The sequence below is a fragment of the Ictidomys tridecemlineatus genome, chromosome 12 (assembly GCF_052094955.1).
Source record: "Ictidomys tridecemlineatus isolate mIctTri1 chromosome 12, mIctTri1.hap1, whole genome shotgun sequence".
NCBI classification, from domain to species: domain Eukaryota; kingdom Metazoa; phylum Chordata; class Mammalia; order Rodentia; family Sciuridae; genus Ictidomys; species Ictidomys tridecemlineatus.
In genome coordinates, this window is record NC_135488.1 from 40,257,993 (window position 1) to 40,271,868 (window position 13,876).

At 54.2% G+C, this 13,876-nt stretch overlaps 1 protein-coding gene across 4 annotated transcripts in view; it reads left to right on the forward strand.

Annotated features, from left to right (window-relative positions):
* Window positions 1–9,878: 9,878 nt before the first annotated feature.
* Window positions 9,879–13,876, forward strand: part of LOC144369275 (uncharacterized) — a 30,722-nt gene continuing 26,724 nt past the window's right edge. For 2 of the 4 annotated variants that reach the window (XM_078028595.1, XM_078028599.1), the window contains exon 1: window positions 9,887–12,974. In XM_078028595.1, the coding sequence (XP_077884721.1) occupies window positions 12,933–12,974 (42 nt within the window). In that variant the 5' untranslated portion in view covers window positions 9,887–12,932. Of the gene's footprint in view, window positions 12,975–13,876 lie in introns of all 4 variants that reach the window. The other 2 variants (XM_078028596.1, XM_078028597.1) reach the window with 2 other exon arrangements.

Consider the following 13,876-nt stretch of genomic DNA (forward strand, 5'->3'; position numbering starts at 1 on the left):
GTGGGATCCCTCTCCACACCAGGCATTTGAAATGACTCCCGTTTCTCTCTAAGCAAAGGCCAGAATCCCCACGTGGCCAGCAGGGCCCCATAGCATGTGCCACAGCTGCTGTCACAAGCTGCCACAGGCTGAGGGACTTGAAGTCACGGGGGCTTACTTTACAGTTCTGGAGGGCGGAAGTCCCAGGACCAAAGCGTTGGCAGGGCCAGTGCCTTCTGGAGGTCCAAAGGGGACGCGCCTCCCGCCTGATCTGCAGCCCCCAAGGACACCAGCGCGTCCTCAAGGCCAGCAGTGGTGTGCCCGCGTCTCCCAGGCTGGCTCGGCTCCCATCGAGAGACCAGGAAACAGTCTCTGTCCTCAGGTGTGGTTTCTCTCTTCCTCTGCTGTGCCGGGAGGCCATCACACACACTGTCCCCTCCGCAGCTAAACCTCCCCGCCTGGGGCCAGCCGTCAGCATCGATGTCCACATGGGAGTGAGGGTCCCCCTGTGGCCATGCTGGCTTACTCCTGAGTGATGGGCACTAGGTTCTCCTAGACCATCATGGTCCAGGGCAGGGCATGGCCCACAGGCACATGGGGGACAGGGGATTTGCTCTATAGAGTCCACGAGCTGCCAGAGCCGGGGGACATCCGAAGTCCCCCAGGTGGGAGCGCCCAGAGAGGGCTCCAGGGGGTGGGGTGCTATAGCAAGGACAGAGGCAGCCTGCTCGGGGAGGCCAGCTCCAGCAGGTGGACCCAGGCTCAGGCCAACCTCCAGGGACGGATCAGCTCCCCGGGTCTCATGGGCTGAGGGCCTGAGGGTGGAGGGCTACTTCCCCCAGGGTGCCCCCCGAGGTCTGTGTGGAGGTGAGAGCAAAGGCTCATCTCTCCCACACTGCCTGGACGTTGTCACTGGGTTGGCAGATTACAGGGCATAGTGGATTCTCTGCGCCCACCAAGGTGCCCCCTCTCAGGAGGGGGCCCTGGTCCCGGAGCCTGCTGTATGCTGGACCCTCATGGGCTGTTACTTCCTATGTATAGCAAATCCCATGTTCCTGCAGGCAAGAGTGTGTGTGTGTGTGTGTGTGTGTGTGTGTGTGCATGTGCGTGTGTGTGTGCATGTGCGTGTGTGTGTGCACACATGTGCATGTAGCTCAGTCTGGAATCAGGACATGGGCAGGGCAGTCACAGACTAGAACGGTGACTACCTACATGTCACATGGCTCTGGCTGCGCAACACGAGGGTGACTTTCCCCACAAGATGGGGGTCTGCTGCTCCCTGAGCATGGCCCCACAGTGTCCCGGGCTCTGATCAAAGCCAGGTGTGGAGGACACAGTGGAGCTGGTGAGCTAGGTCTCTCCCTCCCTGACCCCGCAGAAGTGCAGTCTCTCCTGGTGGTCAGCCTGGCCAGCCCGGCCTGTGGCCTCCATCTCTGGCTCCGGCTTGGAGGGAAGAAGGGGGCTGGATGCATGTCACTCATCATGGTGCCCATGAGTGGTGGCCTGGGCTTCAGTCTGAGCAGGAAAGATAGGCAAGGAAGAGGAGGCGTGGGGGCCTGCTGTGTGTGGACCCAGGGCCAGGCAGGGGCCACAGTTGGCCAAGTGAGTGCTGCCCTGGGGTGCCGCTGGGCTGACCGACAGTAACCCCAACTCTCATTTTGCTAAGGGGTAGAGGCCAGCTGCAGAGAAGGGTCCCTTGACCCAACCAGGGTCAAACAACTTCCAGGATCGCAGGAAGGCTGGCTCCAGGGGGAGCTTCCAGGCCCGTCTGCACAGTCGTACTGCAGAGGGACGGCCAAGCCCACTGCTGTCCAGCATCGTCAGAGTGGGTCCACACCTCCGCTCCCCGGTGTCCCTCTCTGCTGCTGTCTGCAGCAGCCCCTGGCCCTCGGCACTGACTGCAGACCACAGGAGGCCCACCTGAGCTCTCACCTGCAAGGGGTGCTGCATCGCACTAGCCTTCCTGGCTTGCAGGCACAGTGGACTCTGCAGCAGCCAGTAGGCCATGTCCACACAGCAAAGTCTCAGCTCTCAGCACCTGGAACACCCGATGGCATGTGGCCCTTGGGCACACAGGAGGGCAGAGCAGGCAGCCCTGGTGTCCCTGGACTGGAGTGAGCAACTGAGGCCCAGACAGGCCCCTGAGCCTGCAGCGCCGGGAGGTCTCAGCTGGCCTCCAAGCCACATGCAGAATGCAACCTTCAGGCTCCCTCCTACGGCGGGGAGGGCGAGAGGGACAGAGAATCAAGTGCCATCGGGCGCTCCTGGCCCCCGGGGTGAGCTCCAGAACACAGCACAGACAGCCATCATTACTGTGGCAGAATCCGACCGCTGGGAGTCTGGGGCAGAGAACGGAGACAGCACTGGCCAGAGCAGACCCAGAATGGGAATGGACACGGGCGCTCTGCTTCTGCTGGCTCAGGAGCTGCTGGGGGGCTCCGTGCAGCCCGCACCCTCCCAGAGCCGCAGGCCTCCGCGCAGGGCTGCCGGGGGAAGGACCTGGTGCTGGGAGGACAGCGTGGGCCTCAGGTCCTCCAGTGGCGTGGCCGGCTTCTCCAGCTCCCTCCTCGTGCCCTTCCAGGGCTTCCGCCAGCCTTTCTCCAAGTGACGTGCTTCTCTTAAATCTGGTCCTGTTCCTCCATGGCCCCTGGTGGCTGTGCCAAGGCCCTTGGGCATCGCTTGTCTGGGGGGTGGTTTAAAGGAGGGCCTTTCTCTGTAGTCTCTTCAAGAGCTGCGAGACCTTGGTAGAACCTACCAGAACCCACTGGAACCTGCATCTCTCTCACCTTCCCTCCAAGTCCTCTCAGCAACCATCTGGACCTTTCTGTAGAATGTGGACACTGGGCCCCTCTGATGTGGGAGCCAAGGAAGAGCCTCCCTGGCCCTTACAGATGCGGCCCAGGCTGCTTCCTGTCCCCATGGAGGAGGTGACAGGCCTTTGGTGATGGCAGCACGTGGCCTGGGGGTTGAGGGGTGTTCATCTGGTAAAAGGGACCCCACATGCAAGTTGCCCGCTCGGAAGCCAAGTGCCAGCGTCAACCCGGGCCGTGACTGGAGGAGGCAGGGGCCGGTGGGAGCCAGCTGCTCTCCCAGCAGCGTGGGGACCCTTCAGTGGCCCACAGGAGAAAGGTTCCTCCTGCTGTAGCTGCTACAGCATCTTTAGGGTGGAGGGACAGGGCAACGTGTCCCCAGCCCCTGCTGTCCCCTCTCCTTTGGTGGGGGTGCAGCTTTAGATGGGAGCAGCCTGTGTCTCAGGGCAGGTGCGCCTGGGGGAGAGGCTGGGGGGCCTCCCTGGAGAACAACTCCACTTTCTGTGACTTTCCTGGACCTGAGAGACCGTCCTGTGCCTCCCATTGACAGGGTCAGTGCCGGGGAGGGACACAGCGGAGACCACGCCTTTCCCTTCCTGAGTGGAGCCTGCTGTGGGGAGCCGGTGGCAGAGGGGCATGAGCCAGCTGGAGGCCTTTGAAACATGGGCTGGAAAGGCCCCAGCAGACAGGGCCTAGCCAGGCTGTCACCGCCTGGGCAGGTGTCCTCGGGGACAGAGACGCAGCCCTTCCCCAGAGCTCACACCACAAGGGGGCTCGACAGGGAGGGACGGGGAGAGTGTGTCTGACCTTGTCTCTCGCGGTTCAGTACAGAACTAGGGATACAGGTCCCTCTGGGCTTTCTGGACAGGGCTCCAGGGCCCTGCCGTCCAATATGGTGGCCACTAGCACAAGAATTTAGATGAATGAATTAAGTCAAAATTAAACTCCTCAGCCACTCTGGTGATGCTCGGGGTTCAGTGGCCGGGTCGTCTGGCAACAGCGCTGCGTCCTAACCTTCCTCCCCACCTGCTTTACAGTCCCTGACCCCCCGCACTGCCCAGCCAGTGTTCAGAAGATTCTCTGATTTCTTCTAAATTCAGGCCTCTGCTCACACACTGATCTGGTTCTAGTTCCGTCTCTCTTTGCACAGTTCTGTGGATTCCAGTGATGAGCCCTACACACCTTTTGCTACGTCTAGTGTTATTATAAATGGTTCATTTTAGTTCATTTCCAGTAATTGCTGTAAGTTAGAGAAATGGCAGTTTTTGTATATTAGTCTTATATCTTGCAACTTTGCTGAATTTACACCTTGATTTTAGCAAATTCTCTGGGTTCTGCGTATTCCATCAATCATCTGGGCAGGAGGGCAGTTTAGCAAGACATTGCCAGTCCTCGTGCCTCGGCTTTGTGGGATGCTGTTGGCAAACCTTCACCCCTCCCCCAGGCACTGAGAGAGAAGAGGACCTCCCTGCCCAGCTGGACTTGGGCTTGGCCACGGGACCTATTCTGGCTGACAGAATAGAGTGGACCTGAGGCAAGCTGAGGCCAGAAATGCACTTGTGCAGTTAGGCCTCTGTGGTCTAGGATCTCAGGAGAAGAGCTTTGAACTTGCACCTGACCCGCAGTCTCCAGCTGCATGAAGCAGAGAAGTGGAGCCATCTCCTGGTTCCTGGCTGGGTCAGCCAGACCAGTCACCCTGTGAGGTCATGAGCTCAGGGTATGTGCTGAGCTGAGAACCCAGGGGGGTTTGTTACACAGCATTTGTGTGGCTGTTGCTGACTGATACAGCAAAGCTAGACTTGAGTCTTTAACCTATTATGTGTTTAAATGGGAGCGCCTGGTGGGAGGGCGCTGTGTGAATAAGGAGCTCAGGGGAAGAGGAGGAGGATTTAGCCCCAGGAGACCTAGAAGGGGCAGCAGGTGAGTTATGGGGCCCGCAGGCTGTGGTGCTTTCTAGTCTTAAAGAAGAAATTACTTCCTAAAGAAAAGGCACCAACTTAGGAAAGCAGAAGATCAACCTCTGCCACAGGCCTGAGCTGTGGGATGAGGCCCCAGGCTGCCGCTTGGCTCTCTGCCTCCCCCTGCCCGCGCCCCCGTGAGGCGACTGGTTCCTCTCAGCAGTGTCAAGCTCCGTGCCCTGCGCTGGAGCTAAGGACTGGGGCCTTCCGGAGCTGGTGCAGGCAAGCCAGGGTGCCGCTTGGCAGCTGGCAAGGGACACGAAATGTGGGGTTGCATCCTGTCCTGTGTCCAGCCCTCAGTGCTGCCCTGGGCAAAGCCGGGGCCTGGTCTTTGGAGGCACTCAGGCCCACCCCTGCTACCCAGAGACACCGTCACTGATGTGCCCCACCTGTGCAGCCTTCTGCTTCCAGGGGCCAAGTGCACCCTTCCCTGGGCACACAGGAGAAAGAAGTCCTCCAGCAGGACACCGAGGTCCCTCTGGGTGAGGCGGCTTGTGCCCACCCACCTCTGCTTGGCTCCCTCGGTGTTTGGAACGGCCCAGCTCTGCAGTCCCGGCTGACGAGACTGTCCATCTCTGTGCCCTGAGACCTGCCCCGTATCTTTCATGGTCCACTCCCAGAGGGGACGTGGAGGGGTCACCCACATGTTGATGGGCATCACAACAGCGTAACAAAGTGCAAGCTGGCGTGTGAGATGCCACCTGGAGACGTGGCTCCCGGGGAGTGGGAGAGCATATGGAACCAACCTCCAGGACAGGCCAGTGTGGTGGGTGGGCGGCCCTGGTGACCACGGGGGGCCTAAACTGAGCACTTCCACCTCAGGAAGGAAAGCGGCTGCTGTGGGACCCTCTGTTTCCAGCCAGACAGAGTTGTCCGACTCAGCGGGAGATAAATACCAGCCTTCACACTCCAAAGTACTAGTCCTGCTCATAACTTTTCAAACAAGGAATAAAGACGAGGAGACACATAAAAATGGTTCTGTCAATTTGGCCCAATTTCAAATTATCTAATTAGAGGAGAGCCAGAGCTTCCTATTTCTAGAAGCGTTTACTGAGGTTGTTTCCCAGCGAGAGGGTGAGATGAACAGAGGGAGGGCCGGTGGCACAGGGTGGGGACAGTCAGGACCAAGGGCCTGGGCAGCCATGGCCCAGCACGTGGAACCACCAAGGCTTGTGACGCCAGTCAGGGGTGATCTGTCCCTCTGCCAGTGAACAGCAGATGGTTGGCTGGGACGGTAACGCCCTGCTGGTCTGTTGCACTTAGACGGAACATTCTGGATACCCGGTATTCTGCAGCCTTCTTACTCTTCCACGTCACCTGGGCCACTCCCTCTCCAACTGTGCCCTTCTTGGGACAAGGTGACACATGCAGTGAGTAGGAGAGCATTCACCATGCGCAGGTGAAGGGCCTCACCCCCGTTCCCGTTAGGACCCCCTCCAGGCGCCAACCTGTGCCCCATTCCCTCCCGCCATCTTCCAGGCTCTGATTCACCCCAGAAGTTGGGGTGTTGAGGGGCGTGGGATGACAATGTGTCGGGAAGTGACAGCATCGGTCCGAAGAAGCCCCTTGTCTCAGGAGGCTGTTGGCCATGGCCTGACCACACCGGGCGGCAGGATACTGCCACGTTCCTTCTCCGGAGTCCGTCCAGGCCCACGGGGCGGTGCAGACCCAGGTGGACAAGAGCACCCCTCAGGACCTCTTCCACGGTCCGACAGCAGCTTCCACATGGCACAACTTCAGACGCCAAGGGGGTCTGTGCTTTTGGTCACCCTCCAGCTCAGGCAGAGCCCCGGCTGCCAGTCCAAGCCACGGTGTGTGCGGTGCCCATCTGTGTGCCCTCTTCCTGGCAGACAGTCCCTCTGGCCTTGGAAGAGGGACCTGAGGCTCCCGGTTGAGCCTGTATTGCTGTCTGGGGGCCCTGCTGGGGGTGGGGGCACACTCAGAAGGCTGCCCACCCAGACCAGGTCACGTTCATGTGCTGGGACAGGTGCTGAGGCAGAAGCACTGGACACAACGGTTCCAAGGACAGGCTGCTCCAGCTGGGGCGGGAGACAGGTCAGCGGTTTCCAGGGTGGGTTCCGTGTGCGGGAAGCCCTGGGCGTGTGGGAAGGCCTGGTCCCTAACAGAGCAGGTGTGGGGCTGTGCCGAGGGACAGCGGTGGCTCAGGTGGGCGGAGCAGAGGCTCCGAGAGCATGGTGGTGATGATGATGGTGGTGGTGGTGGTGATGCTGATGATGAAGATGATGGTGGTGATGATGGTGCTGGTAATGATTGTCTCAACCCCTTACCCGCAAGGAAGACGCAACTCGGGAATCTTCTTTCAGCGGTTTATTCAGGCCCTTGATATTTCTTCTACTGATCCCTCGGATGCACCTTCCAGCCTTAATATAGCATCTCAAGCCCCAATGCGAAGCTGCCACGTGGAACTTTCTCATAGGGTGCTGAAAAGCCATGAGCCAACTCTCCCAAATAAGGAGTTGTTTGTCACATACCACAGCGGAGTCAGCGCCATCTTGTAATGGCGACCATAATCTGCATAAACGGCAGAGGCGGCTCATCACAGTGGATGTCTGCCTGGCCTGCAGTGGGTTGGTCACAGGACATTCAGGAGAGATCTAGGGCACTGGGCAGTGCCCTCCATCCAGCAGGTGACCTGGCAGGAAGAGCCCTTGCAGCAGGGAAGTGGGGTGGCACTCTGTAGGTGAAAGCACAGAGCTCTCTGATGACTAGTGACTAACACAATGTGAAGCAGAAACATCCCATGAACTTCATGTTCAAGTACAAAGTTGGCTAGGATGACTGGGTGGCACTGCAATCTCCTGAAGGTCCTTCTTGGATTCATACAAAAAGAGAGAGCGAGGGACTAAGGGGCAGGAAGGAAACACAACTTTTTCAAACACTGAGATCTGGAGTCCAGCTCATGCCATGTAGTCAGTGAATGAATGGATAATAGTTGTTTTTACAGGACCATGTGACCTGGGGCTGCTTGGCTTCCTGTGGGCCCTCAGCATCCCTATGTATAAAGCAGGAGCACAGACCAAGGGTGCTGTCAGCTTTCTGTTGCTGTGACAAAGCATCTGAGAGAATCCCCTTAAAAGGAAACAGGGTTTCTTTTGGCTCATGGCTGCATAGGTCTCAGTCCATGGCACCTTAGCCCTGTTGCTTTGGGCCTGTGGCAGCACAGTATGACATCCTGGCAGCTGGAGCACATGACAGAGGAGGCTGCTCATCTCTGGGTAACTGGGAAGAGGGTGTGTAGGACTGGGCTGGGTCCCAATATCCCCCTCAAGGTCACACCCCTAATGATCTCATTCCTTCCAGGAGGCCCCACCTACTAAAGTTTCCATTATGTCCCAAGGGCCACAGGCTGGTGACCAAGCCTTTAGCACATGGGCAATGGGGACATTTGACATCCAAACCACAATACCAAGTGATCATTAGCAGGGGGCTAACCCCTGGTCACCGGGCCAACCCCTCACCACAGCCCAGGCCTGGGGAGATTGACTGCATTCTGCAGGACACCCACTGCAGGCAGCTGCCTCAGCCAACATGGAAGTCCTTAGCAGAGGCTCTTTTATTTCACGGGGGGTGTGGGGGTGGGGGGTGGTACCGGTGATTGATCTCAGGGATGCTTGACCACTGAACCCCATCCCCAGCCCAATTTTGAATTTGATTTAGGGTCAGGGGCTCACTGATTTGCTTAGTGCCTTGCCATTGCTAAGGCTGATTTTGAACTTTTTGATCCTCCTGCCTCAGCCTCCTGAGGTGCAGGGATTCCAGGAGTGCACCACTGCGTTGGCCAAGGGGCTCCTTTTTGGCAGTGGGGTTTCCTTGGAGAGAAAGCTGACCCTGTCCTGGGGTCATCCCTGATTTGCCCACACAGCAGTGCTTTGTTACTTTTTCTTTTCTCTTAGGGCAACTCAATTCATACCTAGTAAACATAGCCCCACAGGTTCTCTGATTAAGAATAGTGCAGAGCTGGGGGGCAGTGGTGCATGCCTGTAATCCCAGCCACTCTGGAGGCTGAGATGGAGGATGGCATGTTTCAAGCCAACCTTAGCCATTTAGTGAGGCTCTGAGCAACTCAGTGAGACTCTGTCTGTAATGAAGTATTTTAAAAAGGGCTGGGGATGTGGTTCAGTGGTAAAGCACCCCTTGGTTCAACCCCTGGTACCAAAAGAGAGAGAGAGAGAGAGAAGTGAAGAAATAAGGGAAATCAAAACTCAAGCTAAGATCTTAACCCTGCAAATGCAGCTGGTAGAGAAACGTGCTGACTTCAGGGCTATGAGGATTCAGCTCACCAAGACTCAGGTAGCAAATGCTCTCCACACCTGTCACCCTCAGGGCTGGGTGAGCTCCGCGGTAGAGCACTTGCCTAGCATGTGCAAGGCCCTGGGTTCAATGCCCAGTGCGGCAACAAAAAGAATTTCAAAACCCCATGTGATCCTCAGGTCCAGGGAGAGCAGTCAGAGCAGCTGTCTGCCCCTGAGACTGGGCCTGGGAGGACTCACTGGGAGGATGCCAGGGGGCTCATCAAAGGTCCGGGGAATTGCCACCAGTGCGGCCAAAGTCACTCCTAGATGGCAAAATGAAACCTGTGAGCCACGTTTTCTGTGACTCTCAGGAATCCCTTCCACACCTCTGTCCTTAAAACAGGGAAGAGTAATAATGTCACTCAGTCCCTTTGTACTGCTGGGACCACAGTGGTCTTTAGAGGAGATCTCATGGCTGCCCTGGGTCACCCCCTGCTTCACATCCCCTTGGTGACCAGCGGTCTCTTCCCACCTGAATGCTGTCCAGACCCGACTCCTGGGGTGCAAGCCTTCCCCTCCACCCTCCACCAGTGCTCACCAGCTGCCCTGGGGCATGGGAGGCTGTGACCCAGGCTTGGGTAGGGCTTCCCCCTTAGCCAGAGCCGTCCTGAGAGCCCCAGGCTGCAGCCCCAGCCTGGAAGTGGCTGCCTGGAACAGAGCAGGAGGTTGCTCCCTGTGGCCCCTCTGGTCCCTCTCTTCCTCCTGTTGAAGGAGCATGTGAGGAATGGCTTGTCCTTAACCCTGTGCAGAAGCTTCCAAAGAAACCGCTTCAAAGCCCTGGAGCAGGGGAGCCATCTGAGAAGAAATGGCAGAACTTCAGAGATGAACAAGAGAGCAGGAGTTCCAAGCCTCTTTCGATGGAGTTTCTAGCAAAACAGGATGTTGGTTGCAGGAGCCAGATGCAAGCCAGGCTCAGATGACCCCATGGAGTACCATCAGGCGACCAATGGCCACTTGAAAACTGTATCGTAAAAGATCTTCCAGTCCTGAAGCGCAAACTATGCCAGGGGCCTCCAGGCTAAGTGACAGAAGCAGGCACACAATGACACATGGCCTGTGACCTCACTCATGGAGAGTATAATACAGTTGTACCATAGAAGTAGAAAACATTATTGTGACCAATATTTTCATAATGATGATTATTAGGATGGCCTTTCATGTTGGTTGTGATAATTGACAGCTGTCATTTTACAAATAATGTTGATCAAACGCTCCCTCTGGGCCATGCTCTAGGCCAGCCACTCTACCTGCCTTGCCTACCTGATCCTCACAGTGTCCCCAAGAAGCCAACACAACAAACCAGAAAGCACAATGTCCCTGCTAGCAAGTGCAGGACCTAAGTCTTGAACCCAGACACAGAGACCAACCAAATTCAATGAAATATTTACTGGAATACTGGTAGAAATCTAGGAGAAGAGGCTGTGGGCTAGAAATGGGGAGGGTTGGCTTCAATCCTCAAAACCCAAAGCTGTCAAGATGGTTCAATTGACCATCCACGTTAGAAACTACTCTCCAACGAAATATGCCCCAAACATTGTCAAAACAGAGGGACCGATTGGGAGGAAATGGCAACCCAGTAGAACAGGAGGCACGAGGAGAAACACAGATGAGCACTATGCACGGGAGGAGGTCACTGGAACACAGCTGGCAAGAAGGTGAACACAGGCTCAAATGATGTGTTATATTTATTAATTTTTTACCAAAATTAAGGATGTTGATAATATGTGCTGGGAGGGGATAGGAAGATAAGCTTTTTTCATGCACTTTGGAGGCACATTTAACATTATCCATGAAACTTAAAAAATGCACGAATGCTATGCTCCCTACAACACAGAAATTCAGGTCTTGGGACGTGCCCTGGGAAGCTCCCAGAAGGAAGTTCATTTCAATGCCGTGTTAAATTATAAGACGTGTACAATGCAATGGCCATTGGCAGGAAGTCTGTGGCCACAGTGAATAAGGAGGCACGTGCTGACTGCAAGTTCTTAGGACCTGTGGGTGGAAAGAAGACCCTGGACCACATGTTTCAGCTGTGGGACACAGACACAGCCCTGAACATAGGCTGGTCCAGCGGCACTGTGCATCTCTCCAGATCCACACAGTGTGGAAACCGCAGCCATCACTTGGCTTTAGGGACAGTAGCTGAGGTGATTTTCTTTTCTGAGAGATAGGGGACCACGGGTGACTCCCTAATAGACAGATGACCAGAGCCACCTCTGGGGAGAGTCTGGGCCAGGAGGTGATGGGAGAAGAGGAATTCGATCATCTGTTTCCATTTTTCTGTGATTTGGTTCAAGTGGTAAAGCGGTGCTATTTATTAATTAATGGATCAAATAGGTCCATCATTGTTTTAGAGTACAATCAGGTGCCTTTAAACTTTAGGCTACATGGGCACATTTGAGAACGGTTCCAGCCATTCTCTCATCCTTTGGGTCATTCCCCTCCTATGTCCTGTGAGACATTTTCTATGTGAGGCTTTAAGAAGAAGAAGAAGAGAATATTCTGTAAAGAAAACCTTATGATCTGTGCATTATAAAATTGAATGGGTTCATTCAGAAATCAGAAGTTCTATTGAAAGCTCTTTGCATGAGGCAAATAAAACTTATTTTTAGGCATCCTGGTGAAGACAAGGTTTTATCTTTATGTCTCATGTCTGTGTTTTTCTTTTTATTTGTTAGAATGAAATCCATAGGTTGGCAGACCATTCTATCAGATGTGTACCTAGATGACATTTCAATTACCCACTTTTACATGGTAGACATTTTGTACATGAACACTGCCTGTCTGCAACTTTTTTTAAAACAGGACTGGGCTCAGGAGCCCAAATACCAATGTTAGCTGGAACATGTTCTCCAGTTTGGCCTATCTGTCAGTATTCCCTGAGGTCATCTGTTCCATGAGCTTCGTTACTCCTGCTCCCTCACCAGCTTTCATAGAAACCACATGCTGTCTATGAGTCAGAGACACCAATCTCACAACATAGCATTCTCTGAGTATCCAAAGGCCCACTTTTCACTTTGCCATGCCTGACATTGTCGGTAATATTTATCGGCAAATGTGAGATTTTCAAAGATCCAATTCTATGTGCTCCTTTCTCAAAGAGCCTTAGGCAGGGCTATAGCATACATAAATATGAAGGAAAGGCCTAGTTTTTAAAATGTCATCCATTGAATAGTTGACACATGTCTGAGATATTTTTTATTTTGGAGGAGGTATTATTTAATAGGGAATTCCAACAGCTACATGATAGTGAAATGAGAAGTCTTGCATCCATTTTATTCTTTGTGATGATTTTGATGAGTAAGGATAAGATACTTCCTTGTTCCAATGAAGATGTTGCCCACTTCTGTGAATGGATGCACCGTGTCACCCACTACTTGCATATCTGCATGTTGTGCTTGACATTACCATCGTACTCGGCAGGTGGCAGAAAGTCAATACTGAAGTTCAGCTCTGGTGTTCTAGCAGCTGTGCTGCAGATCCTTGGTGTGCCACCTTGTGCAATCCATGCTGCTCTGTTCATGTTCCTATTGACTTCCTGGTGATGAGCATCATGGTCTCCTGGTCTTGAGAATGGCCAAGCATTTCTCTGTGAATGTGGAAGGTGGGCATGTGGAAGGCTTCAGGGAGGAGGGATCATTGATCATGTACTCTAATCCATGTGCCTGTTTAATGACCTGTTTTTCTTCTTGGGTTTTAAGGGAGACACTGCCCTCAAACACTTCTGTGCAGCTGGGAATGCAGGCTTCTGCTTCACCTTGAAGGAAGCATTCATGAATCCTTTCCAGAAGACATGAGAAGAGAGAGTGAGCCTCTGGTAACATGCAGGTTCCTTGCATTGCCCATGGGCTAGAGGAGAGAAGAGTTGCTTCATGAGATTTGATCCCCTTTTTCCTGAAAAGTTCCACACGGAGGTGAGTCCCCAGCATGTTTAGGCATCATTTCAGACATCTTTGTTGATGGAAATGAATCACACCCCCTGATGATGTGGAAGAGCTAAAGATGGGTTTGCTATGAATTTTCTATTTCATTTCTCAGGGCCTGAGTCAAGCCAGCCATTGTGCTGTCAGCGCATGAGCTGCTGGTCAAATGTGAGGAAGTGGTCTTTCTTTATGCAAACACCACCTTGATTCAGTGAGCCAGAGGCAGCCTGGAGTCCCTGTTTTCCTGTAAAGGCAGATTGCTGTGGATGGCCTCTGGCCTCGTCATGCAGCCCTGCTCAGAGTAGGGGATTGAGGGTCCAGGCAGATCCCAGTTCCTTTTGACCTTTATTGCCATTGGGCCGCCCCAGGGTCCTTGGACTCTACCTGGTCTTCTGGCCTGGGTCAGGGGATGTGAGGTTTGGAATCCCCCTCTGTGGCAGGATCCCAGGCCCCCCAGCCACTTGAGGGCAGCACATCCTTCCCTAATTGTGTTAGAGGGGGAGGATATTCCCGCCCATCCTCATCCATGCTCATCCCCCATTTTGTAGCTTGACACCTGAGGACCTTTATTCATTGACTTACGCTAAGATGAGTCAATCAGCAGTCTCCCAAGGGTTTACATTGTGGTAATTGACACCGAACATCCGTTTTGTAATTAAACCATTTTGGAGGACACAGTTGAGTGGCATTAAGCATGTTCATGTTGGTGTATAGGCGTCACCACCATGCATCTCCAGAACTCACGTGGACATACTCTTGCCATCAATGCGGAATTCTAGTGCCCTTGAGGCCCAGGAAAAGAACATTGTACTTTATCTTTTTATGAACCTGATAATTGAGAATCTGAGATAAGTGAAATCCTACAAAATTTGCCTTTCTCTGGACACGATCAT